The sequence below is a fragment of the Lolium perenne genome, chromosome 6 (assembly GCF_019359855.2).
Source record: "Lolium perenne isolate Kyuss_39 chromosome 6, Kyuss_2.0, whole genome shotgun sequence".
Lineage (NCBI taxonomy): Eukaryota > Viridiplantae > Streptophyta > Magnoliopsida > Poales > Poaceae > Lolium > Lolium perenne.
The window spans coordinates 214,785,228-214,804,628 of NC_067249.2; the positions used below are offsets into that span (position 1 = coordinate 214,785,228).

Below are 19,401 nucleotides of genomic sequence, written 5' to 3' on the forward strand. Positions count from 1 at the left end.
CGAGCACCGCCATCGCGCCGGCGTACGCTCCCCCGGATAGCTGCGGCTGGGACGTACCGGAGATCATCTTGCTCGACAGCGACGAGGAGCAGCACGGCGACGATGCGCAGCAGTAGGCGTTTTAGGTTTTTTTTTTATGTTTTCAAGTATGTAAGTTATGTTTCAGTTTTTGTAAATTATGTTTCAGTTCAAAAAAAATGTTTCGTCCTAAAAAAAAATGCGTCGTGCCGCTGGAGCCACCCCCGACGCAAACGGACGCGCGGTCGTTTTCGACCAAAAGGGCCGACGCAAACGGACACGCGCGGACGCTAAAATGCGTCGCGCCGCTGGAGATGCCCTGATGACGTGAAGAGATACAAAGACAAAGAGAGAACGAATGGATGTAAATGATTGCTTTATTGATACTTTGGTTAGGTTTTCAATGTCGGTTATTAACTGTTGTAGAGAATATTCTAAGGAATCTGCTAACTCTTGATTAGCCTAAATCTAAAGCTAATTTATTCCTAACAGGATTATCACGTTATTTGTGATTGCGCAGAAGTTCCCACTGGGATTCCAAGTGGAGTAACAGTTTTTTTATTTGCAAGTGATGTTGCAACTGAAATTTCCCAATTGCAAGTGGTGGCGTAGTTGAAATTTTCTAGTTGCAAATGGATTGCAAGTGCAATACGCAACTAAGATTTCTCTGGTGCAACTGAGGTTGAAAATAATATTTTCAATTGCAAGTGGGATTGCAACTTTTATTTTCCGAGTTGCATGTGCAAATTGCAACTAAGATTTTTAAATTGCACCTGAGGTTGAAACTAAGGTTTTCAGTTGCAACTTGGGTCACAACTAAGATTTTGCAACTCAGAAAAAATGTTGAATTTGGCTCATGTTTTTTTTTCCTAAATGGAAGTGAATTGTAACTAAGACATGGTTACTTAAAGTAGTTTAAAAAAATTAAATTTTTTATGGGTACCATATTTTGACACATACTGTTAGTCCATGGTGCTAACTTAACCAAACCAGGGGAGCAAGCAGAGCAAGGCAACGGCCTCGAATGGCTGCACCACGAACAAAGCTCTAAAGCCTTCAAGATGGCCGGACGACCTACACAGACAACTAAATCCAAAAAAAAAAAATGAGAAACCAGTCTGCTGAGAGCTAGTTAGCTCTCAGTAACATTAGTCAGACCCTTCTTATAGAAGTACAATACTTAATCATCTTTTATTTCTAGACAGGTTTAGATCTTTTTTTCAATTTTTAAAATTACTACAAATTTTAGAGTTCATTGGATGCATAGCACCCATGAGCCGAAAATTCACAAACACAATATCAGCGTGCAACATTACATAAGACGGGCAACCAACATGACAAATCTTTGTTCAGACCCAAACTTTTGCCATAATGCAGAAATAACAACCTCGATACTGTGACCTACTAGTAAACCAAACACATTCTATTAATCTTACTTCACCCAAGACTCTACACAATACTGAATTTCGGAAGGATACCTCCCTCTCCTGCAACCTAGTAGTCCTTCGTAGCCATAGATGGTCAAAACAAGGCTACCACCTGCCTCATAATTGGCCACTAATAACACTTCGATTCTTGGATTTTTATGACAGTAGTGGTCCTCATGCTCTGTCAATAATGTAGTAATCCTGCAAATGTTCATTTTGACTGACTCAGGAACACAATTATTAAAAGAATTGCTCATAATATAGCAGGCAGCCAATATGAACAGAGTTCAGAACTACAATAATGGGTCAACTATCGAACGTAAACTAAAAGATGTCAGTTAGGTCCAGATTTATAACTATCCACAATCAGATTTAATTAACAGAGTATCCAGAGCTTTTTTACAGAAAATACTTTATATAGAACAAAAGAATGAATGCCCTCCAAGTTTGCAGGACTAAAACAAGCAGCAAAACAGTACCTCCATAGCTTTCCTTAGTTTTCCAGCGCTGCTGCTTCTGAAGTGATCACGCACAGGCTTGAACAAACAAGCAAACAAAAACAAGGCCAACATATAAGAGTTATACATTACTTTAGTAAGAACAAATAAATATAACAGTTGAAGTTAACTAATACTACGTCTGTCAAAATAAGTGTCTTAGTTTTATCTACATAAAAATGCATCTAGACACATTTTAGTTGTAGATACATCCATATATAAAAAAGTTGTGACATTTATTTTAGGACAGAGGGAGTAGATACAACATTTCTTAATAATACATTGTATGGATAGGAAGTTCAGCAATCACAGTGTCATGACTAATAAGAAAATGGGTTGTGCAGATTCTTATGACTTCAACAGATGGCTTATATTAGTACAACCTTATCGAGATGTTAACTGTGCAAGTAAGATAGAATATAGCTTAAATTTTGAACAGTTAGGTCCGTTTGATTGGATGGCTGCAATGGTTTATGCCAAACTGTAACTCTATTTTTTAAATAGAAGAAGTATAGATACAGATACTTCGACAGAGTATGAACAGATATAAAAGAGGTAACTGCACCACTCATACAACTTGTTCTTCAAGTGCACTTTCATACAAAAACTTGCAAGATGTGTTCTAGCAGTACAAGAACTTGTATTTCAGATGCATTTTCATACAAAATCGTTGTGAGGCTAACACTTGGCATTGCCACACTGGAAAAAGGAGTGGGCCATTTTTGATCATTTAGCAGAAAACGGTCACCATTTATTTCAATGTACAACAAGGTCCCTCCGTGAATTAGAAGAGAAAATCCCCAAATCCCTCTCCTCCGATCAAACCCACAACGTCCGAGCTGGCTGGATCATAGGTTCTGGAAATGTGCAAGGCGGCACGGTAGTACGCCGCCATGCTGCTGTGCTCGCTCCGCATGTCGTCCGTGGTGTATTTGCTCTTGGTGCAGACACAAGCAAGTGAAGCAACCACACAAACACAGATATGTTACGGATGGCAGCAAGAGCTCGTGCGGCGGCTACAGAAACAGCCCGTACGTCGACGCTCTAGTGCCCCATGTCAAGCACGCAATCCTCCGTGGAGGAGGTGCGGTGATAGAGCAGCGGCCGGAAGAGGGCGTCGTGCGAAAGAGGGCACCTCTAGAGCGGGGTGATCATCCTATGATCATAGAGGAGGTGAGGACGACTGGGAGGAGGCGTTCAACTTCACGAAGGCCATGGTGAGCTGTTTCAACCCTCTTCTGATGCGATTGATCGACCGGGACTTGTTCTTGCGGAAAGGATGGTGATGGTCACCACTCCAAGATGGAGCTGGCACGGTTTATTACCTGCGTAGATCATGCAACATAGCACGTCGAGGCAGTATTCGTCAACCGTGACGTGCCACCGCGACGGGCAGCGACGCCGTGGTCTACTCATGCGTAGTCGGGACGTGCGACCTGGCGCGCCGCTTATTCGTAAAGCTCCCACCGAGATCTTGCCTGTGCACTTCGTGTATTTGATCGACGTCGTGGCGTGCGACGTGCGGGGTCTACGTGGTGGTCCTCGGGGAGTAGCTGGTCACTGCAACGGCGAGCCTACATGTGCCTCCGGCATACCACCGGCCATGTCCCGCACCTTCTACAACACAAACGCCATGAGAGTTTCTGGCCCATGTTGATGGCCCTTGGCTTTCAGCAAAATGCTGTACAAGCTGAGTCGATGAATCCATGTGAAGACAGACGCATCTAATCCAAGCTAGACAGCCTGATTGACTGATTGTTTGCTCGTAGTACCCACCCACCCCATACTTATGCAATACTCGTCTTCCGAGGCAGAGCCGGCGGCAACGCAGTGATCGCGCGGGTGGCCAAGGCGGCATGGCTCAGGTCCCTATACAAGGAGACAGAGCGGGAGCAGAGCAAGCACACCATCCAGGTCGCAATCGTGGCCGTGGCACATGCGCACCGTGGAGGTTGTGCGGTACACCAGCCAAGGCCCGACCTCAACAGCGTTCTCCGGCACCCTTGCACTTCGCACAGCCCCGCAGCCTCGCCGCCGCTGTCATAATCCAGATGCTCGCTGCTGCTTCCCGCTGCCGTAGACCTCGCCCTGCCGCACGGATATGAACCACCTGCACTCCTGGTACTCTCCCTCCTCTCTTTCCCATCCCCCCATAAACCACCATCACCGGTTCACCCGCGGCGAGGAATCCCCTTAGCGCTGGCCGCGCCGGCCTCTGCGAGCTCCGTTGCCGCGCCACCAGACTCAAGGTCTACCAGGATGCGCAGCGCGGAGACCGCACGGCGAGTTTTGGAGAATGAGTACGGCCCAAGCTAGAGATCCCTCTTCGAAGAGATGTACAGGCCAGCTACCCCCACCTACTATGCTCGTAATTAAGCTCCCCGGTAAGGACTTGTTTGCTAATACACCTACATTGTTTTCAGCAGACGTGGCATGCCAAGTGTTGGTCTCACAGGATTTTGTATGAATTTGCACCTGAGACGCAAGTTTGTGTACAATGGGAACACACCTTGCAAGTTTTTGTATGGAAATGCACATGAAGGACAAGTTATTGTATGAGTGGTGCAATTAGCTCGATATAAAAATACGTCAGTCAACATAGGTCCTCTACCATCATGAGGGGCAAAGATGAATAATACTCCTAAACTAATTAGGTTATTCAGAAAAAACAAATTGGACCAATATTTTTATTGCTAATTATTTCAGAATCTTTATGGAAAGCAACGTGGAGGCACAATCCAAGAGTAAAGCCACGGTGCCTTTGGTGGGGTACTGCGTTGTCTCTACATATCTAGCATAGCACTGATTGGAATTCTACTGAAACATTAAACATTAGATACGTAAAATAATTTGCATAAGATATATGTATGGATCAGAGGCGGACCCAGGAATTTGTCGAAGCCTGGGCAGCAACGCAACTAAATTTTTTCTTGAACAAATGTAAGTACTCTTTTTCTTCATAATGATACTCTTTTTCTTCATAGTAATTCTAATGTGGAAACCTTAATACAATATGCTACAAGTTCACAACACATTCAGTTTTCACATGTTCGCAACAAATATGAAAATTGGTAACTTCGCAATGGATTGAAATATCTATATGGGCCCATATTACATATGATAGCAATTAGGAACTCCAATCAAAACTAGTGAACCTACGACGATCGACGAAGAAAGTTGAAATGTCCAAATGTACCCACAAAGAGATACTAATGAAACATTACAACCTGGGACCAGAGGCGGATGAACAATTCACATCTAGTCCCCCACCTAGATCGGGAGAAGCTGACTTGGGACAAAGGGATCGATTCAAGACCATGTGGTTTTAAAAGCGTCGCTTAGTCGTCGCCTAGGCGTCCAGGCGCTCCCCCTCCGCCTTGGAAAAACGGCCGCTTTAGGCGCCTAGGCGTCCAAAGCATGGATTTCAAGTCGAAAGACTAGTCGAGACTAGTCGACGACTAGTCTACGAGTCGCATTTGCAACGTCGACTCGGCCAGTCGACTCGGCTCATTTGATGAGTCGATCGAGTCGATCGACTAGTCTTGACTAGTCCAGGTTTGTGAGTCGGTCGACTTAAAAAATGACCCCACATGTTATAATTTTTTCCATTCTTTCCTCCCATTCCCATTTTCCCCGTGTTCCCCCGTGAAACCAAGATCGAGAGACAGTTTCCCCCGCTCAAACCCAAAAGCCAAAACACATCTTGGTGTTCTCTCCCTTGGCTGCCGCCTCTGCAAGAACCTGGCGGCCATTGGAAGGAGTTGCCCAGGTTTTCCCCCACTCCCCTGTCCCCAACCTGTAGGCTGCTGGTTCATGGACAAGAGGAAGGCCTTGGCCATTGAAAGGAATTGCCCAGGTTTTCCCCCACTCCTCTATCCCTAGCGTTATATTCTATCCTACATTAAACACATTAGTAATTTAGTGTTAAACATGAGTCTTGCTGAGTCGAGACTAGTCTTGACTAGTCTCTGAGTCGCTTCGCTGCCCCAGAACGACCCGTCGACTCGTCGACTCGCAATCCTTGGTCCAAAGCACCCGCCTAGGCGTCGACTAGGCGTCAGAGCGCCCTCCCTCCTTAAGTCGTCAAGGCGTCGCCTTAAAAACCATGTTCAAGACATAATTTAAAGAAGGGACCACCGAACAACCCGGTTATGATGTTGGTTCTTTGATCCAAGTTGGTTAATTGAGTCAATAATTGTACAGTTAACTAAAAATACAATTAGTTTTACTATTCGCTACGATCTAAATTAATTGACGCAGATTTAGGCAAAATTTACCTAAAATATGTCTAGATTGAATGAACAAGTCATCAACTAATTTGGAATAGAGAATAATAAAACAAAGAAGTAAATGGAGAAATACAAAACTTTCTTAAAAACGTCACCAAAGTAGTCCAGACCTGATTGTTAAAGCAAACAAGACGAACCCACTAGCTGTTGAGGCCGAAGAATAATGGTGATATCAATAAGGATGTTTGCCACAATATCAAGGCAGGATGGATGAAGTGGCGACAAGCATCTAGCAATTAGATCTGGGATGCTATATGGAGCAGAATATTGGCACACTAAAAGACAACAGATCTAAACAAATGAGTGATGCCGGGATGCGCATGCTACGGTGGATGTGTGGCCTAGAAAGGACCAGATTGAAACGAGCTAATACGTGATAGGCTAGGGGTGGCATTTAAGTAACTTGAAGCTAATCCTAAATACGGTGGATGTGTCGACGAGAAGCTAATCCAACACCGACTAAGGTGGTTTGGTGATATCCATCAGAGACCTCTAGAAGCACAAGAGTGAAAAACACGAGTCAGTGGACGACCAAAGTTGACATGGGCAGAGGCGGTAAAAACAGACTTGAGGGACTGGAAATCCATGTGCCAGAATCTTAGTTTACTTGTTCTTGTTTTCTCCCTCCTTGTTCTGGTTTCCTTATGTTTTCATTCAGTTTTATATCTACCCTAGCCAACTTGCTTGGGAAAAAACCTTTGATGTTGTTGCCGTTGTAAAATCAATCAAGGAAAAAAGATAAAAGGAAAAAAGATAAAGGAGCCGCCGCACGGTCGCTCGCGCATGCGGCAGCACATCAAGATTCACAACGCGCCCTTAAGGTGTTGTCCTGCACATCACTAAGTTGATGACTGTGGTGGATAGGTAGTGGGTATCATACATCAGGCCCACGTAGGCAGATTCTTGTCTTCATGTCTAAAGTCATTTACACTGACACAACTTCGCTACACATTGGGCTGCATGTGCTAGGTACTACGTATATTGCATCTAGTAGAACGTCAAAAAAGAGGCAGTACTATGCCAAAAATGATGTCGTAAAAGAGTCATCCATGGCTTTTGTGTCTAGGACCTATGAAGAACTGACAATATTTTTTGGTTCCTTTTGACCACATCCATATCTCCTTCTCTATTGGGCCATGTTAGGATCTACATAAAACTTTTCAGAAGTAAAATTTACCGTTACCGCAGATGAGAGACTAGTAAGTGCAGCTTTTTTCAATGATAATAATTGGTGGTAGCTTTCAAAATCCCGGAAATTATATTTATTATATCTAGTTACTATTGCTAAATAATTTGGTAGTCGCGTTCAAAAATCCGGTAATAATATTAAATTACTTGATAGCTATTGGTAAGTAATCGCTGTCAAAAACCTGGTAATTGTATTAAAATAATTTAGGAGTTATTGCTAGTTGCTTTAAAAACCTGATAATTACATTTAAGTAACTTGTTAGCTATTGGTAAATAACTTGGCAGCCGCTTTCAAAAAATGTAGTTATACAAAATTATCCTAGTAAAAACCCTGTAGCAGCTATACATATTTCTCCTACGGCTTGATTTGGAGAACACGAGTTGCTCTCTAGAAATCCGAGTGAACAACTTGCTAGCCGTGTGGCTGTCCTACAGAACTTTATAGCTCTAGGGAGAATCTTTGCATGGGGGGGGGGGGGCATGCATAGACATGCATGTGCTGCCAGCTTCCAGTGATTTTTTATTTACAATCGTAGTACTTGCTTATTTTCATGAGTAGTGTAGCTTGATAGAGCTAGCACCTGATGGGCCCACGATTTCTTGTCTTGGCTTGCTCCTGTGTGCAGCTTTTTGGCGGAAATGCAGCGTGCATGCGCTAGGTCAGACGTATGCGGTCAGGAACAGCAGACGTGCGAATATTCTCGGTATGGGATATAGCCGCCGCACAGGATCAAGTTGCATGCGGCGCCGCCGCATAGCACGGTCCATCAATCAATCAGATAAAAAAAATTACATGAAACACTCATTACCTGCAATATTGTGTTTATTGCCTTCGCAAGGGCCTGTTTCAGGCCAGCAGGATGAATAGAACCACTGGAATAATCAGCAGTAAGCTCTTCCATGCTCAAGAACATCCTGCATAAAAATATTGAACATTTCTTAGCTGTCACAAGATATGGACCAGTATATGTTATCTTGAATTCACGACTAGCGAATAATTGAATTGTAATGGGGAAAATGCATATTCTACTGGTTAATGACATAAACAATAAAAGTCAGAAGTGAAATGTAAGAGCTTACTTGTTACCACCATTCGCTTCCTTCAGGACAACCTCGAACTTCCCTAAGCAAGGTATGATTGCATACTTTACGTACTCCAAACAAGGATTGCCTTCTACTAATTTTGGGGGGCAGAAAGCTTTTTCTATTTTCCTACTGACAACTTCCTGCAACAAGCAGAACGCAATTGTGAAACAGATAACAAACAAAAGACGATCGCCCCAAGAATTGATGTGTCGTATTAAACAATTAAGTAAAAAAAAGTATATGGTTTAAATAGGAAATTAAGGATAGGGTTAGTTGATAAGATCCTTTCTTGAGTATCAAGTAATTTCGAACATCGATTTCTCCTAGCACATTTGTCATTCTAACCTATGTTCTACTCCCCAATCACCTATGTTGTTCAGTCTAGCTAACCTCATGGCAGTAGTTATACGGTAAGCACCAAAGGATGCATAGAACATTTACCCAATCTCTTATAGGAAATGGTTTGATATAATAATTCCACATTGAATGTACAAGTAAAGTGATACCGGTTAATAATATTGCCCCGTTTCTTTACACTGCACTAACAATATTAGTCATTTATCTTGCACTGCAAAAGAACAAAAGGGCACCTTTGTACATAAGGCAAGAAGTTAAATTAATTTCTGGTGTTCTTTCATGCCTTTCTTTTCTGCTCAATCTTTACTATTAAGGTGAAACATGCGATGTCACACTTCACACTATTTAAATAACAAATGCCACCGCATGATATGCTTTAATTGGGAGACATGTTAATTTTGGAGCGCTAGGCATTTCATTCGAAGTTTCGAAATTTTTGTTACTCAAACAATATTTTTTATTTGACCCACTATGTGGAATCACTCGGTTGTGTAGATTTATTGTAAGCACTTTTTAGTATACTTATGCAGCTTCGCGTTTCAGTTTGTTTTCCACTTTTAATTGTTGTCAAATTTAATTTTTTTTCCTTTCAACTTTAATTGCATAAGTGTACAATAATTTGATCAATATATTTAGGTCTGACTTTGCTGGGCCGTGGCAACGCACGGGCATTCAACTGGTTGTACATAAGGGAAGAAGTTAAATTTATTTCTGGTATTCCTTCATGCCTTCTTTTCTGCTCAATTGTCATAGACAAATAGTGTTAGCATACAATGTGTTCGTCGGTGGTAAGAGCTGTCTATTATTCACTGGCAATAAATTCTTCAATTGTTCTATCTTACAGGATCAAGATGAGTTATTGGCATTAACTCTCAGAACATCAGAACTGATATGCAACCAGTAGATTATATGTAACAGGTTAGTAGCATCTCCAGCTGCATAACTAAAAAGTGACGAAGTAGTTCAAACCTCATCATCGTCCATGAAGATGGCCCATCCTAGATCCCCCATATGGTTCCATTCTGTGTTTTGTAACAAACCTGGTACCATATCTGTATTTGAAGTTAGTGTGTGCACATCCATGAAAGATAACCAAGACAAACAGCAAATAATTCAAAACATAAAGATACCTTGGAACAAAGCAAGTGGTTTATTTTTCCGTCCTGTATTCTTGCAGTATTCTCCAGCTAACATGTCAACCCCACGCTGATCCATGTTCAACAGCCAGATGTCCACCTGCAGTTCAGGTATTTATGCATCTTGCAGAATAATATGCTACTAGGTAGAACGCATGGCCTATGCATGACACAGTATTGGTAACTTCCAAAAAAAAGATATGTAAGAATGGAAAGGTTTTAAAGAGCAAGGTAACACAGTATTGGTAACTTCCATTACAAAGCATTCAGTTCAATCAAAGACCAGCAAAGAACAATCTACAAATGAGCGAGGCACAACTCTGCACTGTGATAAAATATAACTACCAGAAATTCTCACATAGGTAAAACTGTAAACAAGAGTATGGTCTTGATTCTGTGAACAGCGAAATGAAAATGTACTCCAAAAGTAGAAGATTTGGAAGTGGATCAAAGTTCATTTGCGAGTGGAAAGGTTTTAAAGAGCAAGGTAACACAGTATGGTAACTTTCATTCCAATGAGTTGTGAGTGGAAAGGTTTTAAAGAGTATTTGTCCCTATGAACATTAGAAATTTAGAGTACAGTAGACACCAAACATTTTAGCACAGTCAAAAATTAAAGAGAACCTGAATTAAATTAAACATCTCTTTTGTAGGATTTCAATTATGAGAGTAACAGATACCTGCAACTGAAGATCCCTTTCAGAACAAAACATTTATGTTGATGTTTTGTGGAGAAAGGAAACAAATTGTACATGTTGAAAGTATTTGGAAGAATAAAATCAAATTATGTGTGCGTATTGGCATGTGTTTCCGCGAGCGGGTTCATGTGTTATCTATAAGACACTCTCACTGCTCAGTAACAAGCATGGATGATTAAGCTTTCAGCATCTTGCAAATAAAATATTTACCATTGTTAACTCCCTCAATTTCTATTAAGTATGTAATTGTCAAAACTTAAAGAGAACTGGCCATACACACAAGACTAAGACACAAACATGGCACTAATTAACATACTATGATTGATATGATATTACAGAAACCAACCTCCTGAAGTAATATACTAGCACACTGCAAGCAAGCATGCAGTGTCTCAGCAGGAGTAAATTCTCTAGTTGTATATGGATCTATACTCCCACAAGCCCTGCATAGAAAACAAGATAAAGTAACTTCAAGGACAAGAATGACCCAACAGCTACGAGCTCAAAGGTTCACAAGTAAAATGAATCAAAAACACTGTAATAATGTAAAAAAATGGCAATACCTTGTATCCTTCTGTAAATTATTAAAACTGAAACACCTTGTTATATCTTTCAGTTCACTCACGGATGCAATTTTCTTGGCAAGAGGCCAGTATTCGTCTGCACGGCAACTTATTTCGTCAGACAACATCACAAACTCTACTCCGTCAACATCCATGCCAGTTGCTTTCCACATCTCAATGTTATACATGGCAATAGTCTGCATTTTACATAGATTGCCACCAATCATAGGGTCCATCCGAGCAAACCAATCTGCCATCAATACTTTAACTTTGAAGCCAGCTCTAATCATCTTATTAACATTGATTGACATCGTGAACCCCTACACAATGAGAACAAATCAATACAAAGCACATAGAGAGCATCATATACAGGCTTGAAATGTTCATACAAACTAAGTAAATAAAATTGAATGGCATTATCACACATCTCACAATTTGAAGCACCAAAAGGTGAACTAAATAGCAGCAAAGTAATAGACTAAGTACTGTACAAATGGTAGTTCCAATATGAAATCAAGCCATTTATATGAGAGTGCGCAAATCAGTTGCTGTGACAAAAAGTTTTGCTAGAAATAATAAATCAAGTAAAACAAGATACAGTTTGCCATCATCTAACTACACATATCTACAATTATACATAGTATAAACATTGCATTAGTGTACTATGACATTCAAGAAAGGGATTAAACAGTTGCATGTAACTAGCGGAGTGTTCCAACTTCCAACAATATTCATTCCATTTCTCCACATGTCTACTGACTAAAAAAAGGCCTACATACAGATGGTACGATTCTACCTATACCTGGGTTATATGCATCCAAGGGGAAGGGTCACACCAAACATAACAAATGGGAACAGTTTTTTTCTTCAACAGCAGCAGGAGCTCTGAATCGTTGACACACTCCCCAACACTCTTTAGTGATGCAAACCTTCGGATTAAGCTCCGACCAGCAGTGGCTCTAAACACACAAAAAACATGTTAACAGAATACACTTCTAAGTTTTGAAATAAACAAGTTTACCTTATAGAGTCAAGAGGAGTGTCATCTGAATTCTTCACAGTTGAAAAACTATGCTGCAAGCTCCAGTTTGATTCGAAGGTACAGGTAGGAGGAGCTCCCCTGTATTAACACAAATAAATACAACAACAAAATAAACAAGATGAGAAACTCAAAATTGTCCTCTCTTTTTACCTTTTTTAAGCAACTTCACCGTAATCGAAATGCGATGATACCGAATTCATTATATACAAAGTATTAGTTCAATCTACAGGAATAGAAATTACAGAACCAGACTTGATGTGCAAAAACTAACAAAGAACTACAATTATTCGGTTGCCATGTTCAGTGGGTGCCAACAGTTGTATATAGTTCACAAACACAAGCTTGTACCTTTGTGATTTTACGGCAAATCAGGTGTGTTTTGCAAACTATACAACAAAAGGAGGGTTTATTTAGTGGTCTTCTGGAAAATGCATGTCATTCATGAAATTTACACTCTACAGCTTTTTTCAAAATACACTTTTAAAACTCAAATTTCTGAAAACAAATACAGTATACAGGTAGCTATACATGTCTAATATGTGCCTACCAAATTTCATCAACATATCTTTTGTGATTTGATCAACGCAAAGAAACAATTGTGTGGAATAAAGCCGATTTTAATTTTGCCTTTTTGCAGACACAATTGTGTAGCCAAAACTACAATGTATCACCTTCGTCCCTTAATAACTTGTATATTGGTTGTAATAACATCTTATAATATGGGACGGAGGACATACTATTTAAAAAAAAGTTACAGATATGTAAAGAAGATGCGTATGTATCCACATAAATAAACAGAATTTTCAGAAACTTCTATTTTTTTTTTAAGCCGGGCTCTACTGAAGCCCTGCTGTAGCATGGACTCCAAACAACCAGAAACACCTTCCTCTATTTTATGGGTTTATTATTATACTCCATCCGTCTCATGAAAGTTGTCTTAGATTTCTCCAAATTTGGATGTATCCAGAATAGTGAGTAGATACCTTCAAGTTTGATCAAACTATCTTTCATTGGACGGAGGGAGTACGACCGTTCCCAACATTCGTATCGGCGTATATGCTTCTGGGAGACAGGAAGAACTACAAATGTACTTACCTGTTGTTAATTTGCGCCGGGTGCTGTTTTTGGGGGAAACCGTCAGCTGGATCTGGTTGACGAAGGAGGTGGTGAAGATGCCGTGGCATGTTGGAACCGAAGCCAACAACGGCAGATGCATGGACGAACAGATCTAGCGGGGATTTGTACCCCTTACCCAGCACCTGAGAAAACGCCCGCGATATCATTGTTTCGACGGCGAACAGGTCTATGGATAGCCGTGGACGCTGTTACACGGTGGTAGCGTAACCCGGCCCAAAACCCGATCGGCTCGGCCGCCGCCGCCGCCGCCGCCGAAGTGATAGGAAGGACAAGGTTTTTAGGGTTATTAGGAAGAACTATGCGCGACAACGGGCTGGGTTCGCTTCGTTTTGAAGGACGACGACTTCTAGGGTTGGGAAGAAACCGTATCAGCTGGAGAGTTTGGTCCTTGCCAAAAAAAAAAAAACTGTAGAGTTTTGTGGGCTTGCCGGCGCCAACGGCTCAGTCTGGGCTTTTCCCTAGGTTTCATTTGCAATGTACCAGGCTCACGCTTTTCCAGGGAAAACCTATAGGGAAATCCTAGGGAGCTCCTTTACACCGCCTTAAGCGGCCCGAACAGAGGCGCCGCACAGACGGTGAGCACGCTGCCTTCGGCTGGGCTGCGGCCCACCCCGCGCGCACGCTAAGTTCGGATCAGCAGCGGACCACTCGGCCAGTTTCTTTCTTATGTTTTCGTATGTTCTTTCTCTCTCCGCTTTACAAGTACGGAGTAGAAAAATGTGTAAATTTTTTAAACATGTTCACGTTTTCGTATGAACCTATTATTAATTTTTTAAACATTGTGTACATTTTTTCAACAAGAATATTTTTATAGATGAACTTTTTTTATATGATTTTTATTAAACATAAACATTTCAAAGAACGTGAACATTTTGTAAGCCCGAGGAACAATTTTTGATTGGCAAATTATATTGATTCATTTGAACATTTTTTAATCTCATGAACAATTTTTCGATCGGCGAATTATTTTAAACCTCGTGAATTTTTTTTTACCTGGCGAGCAAATTTTGGCCAGTGAATTATGTTGAACCACATGAACAACTTTTATGTTGATGAACATTTTTTTAGATCCGCAAATTATTTGAACATTTTTTAAACTCATGAACAATTTTCCGATCAGCGAATTATTTTAAACCATGTGAATAATTTTTTTAACCCAGCGAGCAACTTTTGGCCAATGAATTATGCCGAACCACGTGAACAACTTTTATGTTGATGAACATTTTTTTCGATCGGCGAATTATTTTAAACCACGTGAATATTTTTTTAACCCGGCGAGCAACTTTTGGCTAGTGAATTATGTTGAACCACATGAACAACTTTTATGTTGATGACCATTTTTTAGATTGGCAAATTATTTTGAACCATTTGAACATTATTTTAATCTGATGAACAACTTTTTGATTGGTGGATTATTTTAAACCACATGAATTTTTTAACCCGACGAGCAATTTTTGGTAGGCGAATTATTTTAAACCATGTGAACAGCTTTTATGCCGGTGAACAATTTTTTGGATTGGCAAATTATGTTGAACCATTTGAAAATATTTTTAATCCGACGAACAATTTTTCGATCGGTGAACATGTTTTAAGCCGATGAGCAATTTTTGGTTGGAAAATTATTTTGAACCATGTGAACAGTTTTTATGCCGATGAACAAATTTTGAATCGGAAAATTATTTTGTACCATTTGAACATTGTTTAAATTTGATGAGAAATTTTTCGACCGGCAAATTATTTTAAACCACGTGAACATGTTTTAACCCGTTGAGCAATTTATGGAACGGCAAATTACTTTGAACCTATGTTTTCTTGAATATGTGAACATTTTTTCAAACATAAGAAACATATATTTTTAATCTATGATTTTTTTAGAACAATGTGGACAATTTTTTAATAATTAATAAACATAAAAGAGAAAATAAAAATAAAGAGAAGAAAGAAACTAGAATACATAAACATGTTTAATTTTGAAAACTATTCAAATATATAAAATTGTTCTGATTTTGAAAAGTTCAAACTTCAAAAAAATTCAAACTAGAAAATAGTTCACATCTGAAAAATGTTCAACCTAGAAAACTGTTCATTTTTTAAAAATATTTTAGGTTTTGAAAAAATTCAAACTTGAAAATTGTTCAGTTCTAAAAAACTTCCAATTTTGAACATGTCCAAATTCGTTTTTTTATTTCAAAAATTGTTAAGATTTTGAAACAGAAGAAAAAAGAAAATAAATCGAGAAGAAAACCAAACAGAAAAAGAAAAACCAGAGAAGAATCAAGAAACATACACGTCTGATAAGAATGCACAAATACCGGAAAACTGAAAGGACACGGATGTCGCCTAGAGGGGGGGTGAATAGGCGATTTAAAACTTTTATGAGATGGGCTTAACAAATGCGGAATAAAACTAGCGTTTACTTTGTCAAGCCCAAAGCCTATATACTATTGTTCACCTATGTGCACCAACAACTTATTCTAAGCAATGGTTCACCTATGTGCACCAACAACTTATGCTAAGCAATACAAGCAAGTATGTGATACAAAGATATATATAACTCCAAGCACGATGGCTATCACAAGGTAAAGTGCATAAGTAAATAGCTCGGGTATAGAGATAACCGAGGCACGCGGGAGACGATGATTTATCCCGGAGTTCACACTCTTGCGAGTGCTAATCTCCGGTGGAGAGATGCGGTTGCTTAGTGCTCCCGAACGCCACAAGAGGCTCACCTTGAGGTGTGGTTGCTCGATGCACACCAACGCCACAAAGGCCTCACCCCAAGATGCGGTACTCACACCACACACCGAACGCCACGAAGACGCCTCACCTAAATCTCCGGTGACCCTCGCCACAAAGGCCTAGGTCACGGTTCCACTAAGGGATTTCCTTCGAGGCGGAAACCGGGCCTTACACAAAGCTTGGGGCACGCATCCACAACTTAATTGGAGGCTCCCAAGAAATCGCCACAAAGGCCTCAAATCCGTCTAGGGTTCCAAGAACCCAAGAGTAACAACTTTCTTGCTTTCACTTCCACGAATCATCGTGGAGAACTCAAACCGATGCACCAAATGTAATGGCAAGAACACCACAAAGATGCTCAAGTCCTTCTCTCTCAAATTCCAACAAAGCTACAAAAGCTATTGGGGGAATAAGAGAGGAAGAACAAATAGGAGGAGGAACACCAAATTTCTCCAAGATCTAGATCTCACAAAGAGAGGGATTTGATTGGTGAAGGTGTAGATCTAGATCTCCTCTATCTATCTCTCAAATAGATGCAAGATTCATGGGAGGGAGAGGGAGATAGCAAGCTCAAAGAAGGTCAACAATGGGGGCAAAAACGAGCTTAAACGGATGGGGAACTTTGGGGAAGAAGACCCCCTTAAATAGGGCAAGAGAAATCTGCCCGTTATGCACAAAACTCGTGAAAACCGGAACTTCCGGTCATTTGGGGCGGAACTTCCGCCCCCCGGAAGTACCGGCCAACTTCCGGGTGAAGTGGGGCGTCCCCGGAAAGCTTACAGTATACTTCTGCGTGCAGATTCGTCATTTCCGGAAGTTCACCGGAAGTAGGGCGGAAGTTCCGGCCACCGGAACTTCCGGCCAGGAAATGGCTTCACGGAAACTTGAATAACTTTTGCATCCGGACTCCGATTTTGATGATCTTGGGCTCGTTTCAAAGCTAGTAAAAAGCTCTACAAGATCATGCAGGGAACCATCATAGTCCAGTGAGTTAGGATAGAAATAAATGATGAAAGGTTTGACCTATCTAAAAAAGACATACCGGTAAAACCTCCAACCTCGAAAATGCAACAACTTGAGTTAGGAAACTCGGATTTAGGTGAAACCAATTTTGTTGTAAAGAAGATGACAAGAGCTACCCCACAAAGAGTGAAAAGCTTAATAACAAGTGGGGTAGGTTTCTCTATGTATTTTAAAGTGAAACCTCTCAATACGAGAAACCGAGAAAAACTCCAATATCGAAAACGCAACAAGTGATTCATGCGGAACCCGTTTTCGATGAACTAGAGCTTGCTATGGAAATAACCACAAGCTCTAAATCACCACATGGATAAGATCCAAATAACAACCAAGAAATATGATGCAAGGATGCAAAGGTTTGAGCTCTCTCCGAACGATGTGATCGAGTTACTCACTCGAGAGCCCTCTTGATAGTACGGCAACTAAACTATAAACCGGTCTCCAACTACACCATGAGACCGGTAAGAAAGAAACCCTATCAAGAGCAAACCTTAACCTTGCGCGTTCCTCTTGAGCTTGATGAAGACGATCTTGATCACAACAAGATGGAACGCCTTTCTTCATTGTGCTTGCTTGATGAAGTCTTGTGGATTGCTCCCCCATAATCCACCATGGGAGAGCTTCTTCTTCGGCACATCTTCACATATCCATGATCACCATATGGATGGCAAGCTTCAGGCAAATGATCTATTAGAGATGGCTCATCTTGAACTTGCACTTCATTTCTTCATTCTTCATCATGTTGATGTCTTGAAGTTAACTTTGAGGGCTCACTTCATCTTCATCTTCAAGACATACTTGATACTTGATATCCTTCATCAATTTCTTCTTAATGCAACCTTGAAGCCAACATATGGTTCAAGCATTGCCTATGGACAACTCCTACAAATATAACTCAATGCAAACATTAGTCCATAGGGATTGTCATTAATTACCAAAACCACACATGGGGGCTCCATGCACTTTCAATCTCCCCCATTTTGGTAATTGATGACAATCTCTTTGAGAGGGTTTATATAAGGAATTGAAGTAACAAACAAGTTGAATATATAGAGAAAACTATGCAAAGCCTAGTGGAGTTTCCTCTAAATATTCAACCTGACTTTCATTGCATATATTGGCATTCAAAGCCTAGTGGAGTTTCCTCTAAATATTCAACTATGCAAAGCAACAAGATGCAATGCAATAAAGGCACATGCTTAAGCACAAAGCAAAGACATAACCAAATTCCCTTAAACCCTCCAAACTTCTCCCCCATTGGCACCAATTGCCGAAATGGGTGAAAAATTTAGAAGGCCAATATAGTGAGAGTTCCTCCATAGCGTGTGCATTTCTCATAATTTGAGTGGAATCAAATGCACGTATCCAATGACGAATATTCGGAAGGAAACACACTATGGATAGGATCAAAGATTGCAAAAAGATAAGAAAGTCAAGAGGCCTCAACAAATGAAGCAAGCAACCAAATGAACCAAAAAAGATACCAAAAGAAAGATAGATATTATGATAAGGTCAAGAAGATTGATCTAAATAATATGAGGAAGCTCCCCAAGGTTTGTGCACAAAACTAGAAAATTTGAGTTTGGAGTATAAAGTGCACAAACATGGAATCATCACTCCCATAATATCATTCAAAACAAAAGATACCAAGTGAATCAAACTCTAATGATCACCACAAAATAGTGCCTTAAATAAAATGAGGAAGCTCCCCAAGGTACATGCATAAATTAAAATGTTGCATTTGAATGCAGTATGCATAACATGGAATCCTCACTCCCTCATTACCATTTAAAGCACAAACATTTGCAATAGATCATAGATAGAAAATTAAGCTTAACACTTGCAACAAACAAATGGTTGAGCAACAAGTAAGAGGCACCATAATAAAAGGCTCAACCAAGAGGATATGTGAAAGGCATGATAAAGCATATTATAAGACTATTACAAGGATGAGCAAAAAGCATCATCATAGTCTTCAATGAATTATATTGCTTAGCATGACCAATCAACACGCAACAAATAAATAAGATATCGAATGGAGATGTATCATCTCTTATGTGTATAAGTTTCTCTAAGTGAGCAATATCACAAAGATATTTATCCACAAAGAAACATGCACACACAAAATAGATACACAAGAAATATAGCATGATATCCAAGACAAAGTCATGCAATATACCAATAAGAATTTTTGCTTAATAGCA

At 40.4% G+C, this 19,401-nt stretch overlaps 1 protein-coding gene across 1 annotated transcript; it reads right to left on the reverse strand.

Moving 5' to 3' along the window:
- Positions 1 to 1,302: 1,302 nt before the first annotated feature.
- On the reverse strand, positions 1,303 to 13,775 carry LOC127306071 (tyrosine--tRNA ligase 1, cytoplasmic). Its single transcript, XM_051336679.2, has 11 exons — positions 13,397 to 13,775; positions 12,281 to 12,379; positions 12,062 to 12,218; positions 11,260 to 11,579; positions 11,043 to 11,139; positions 9,993 to 10,098; positions 9,832 to 9,914; positions 8,500 to 8,645; positions 8,229 to 8,334; positions 1,925 to 1,981; positions 1,303 to 1,646 (listed from the first exon to the last, which is right to left on the reverse strand). Exons 1-11 carry the CDS (start codon positions 13,582 to 13,584, stop codon positions 1,620 to 1,622), a joined length of 1,386 nt encoding a protein of 461 aa, XP_051192639.1. The 5' UTR covers positions 13,585 to 13,775; the 3' UTR covers positions 1,303 to 1,619.
- Between the last annotated feature and the right edge of the window lie 5,626 nt (positions 13,776 to 19,401).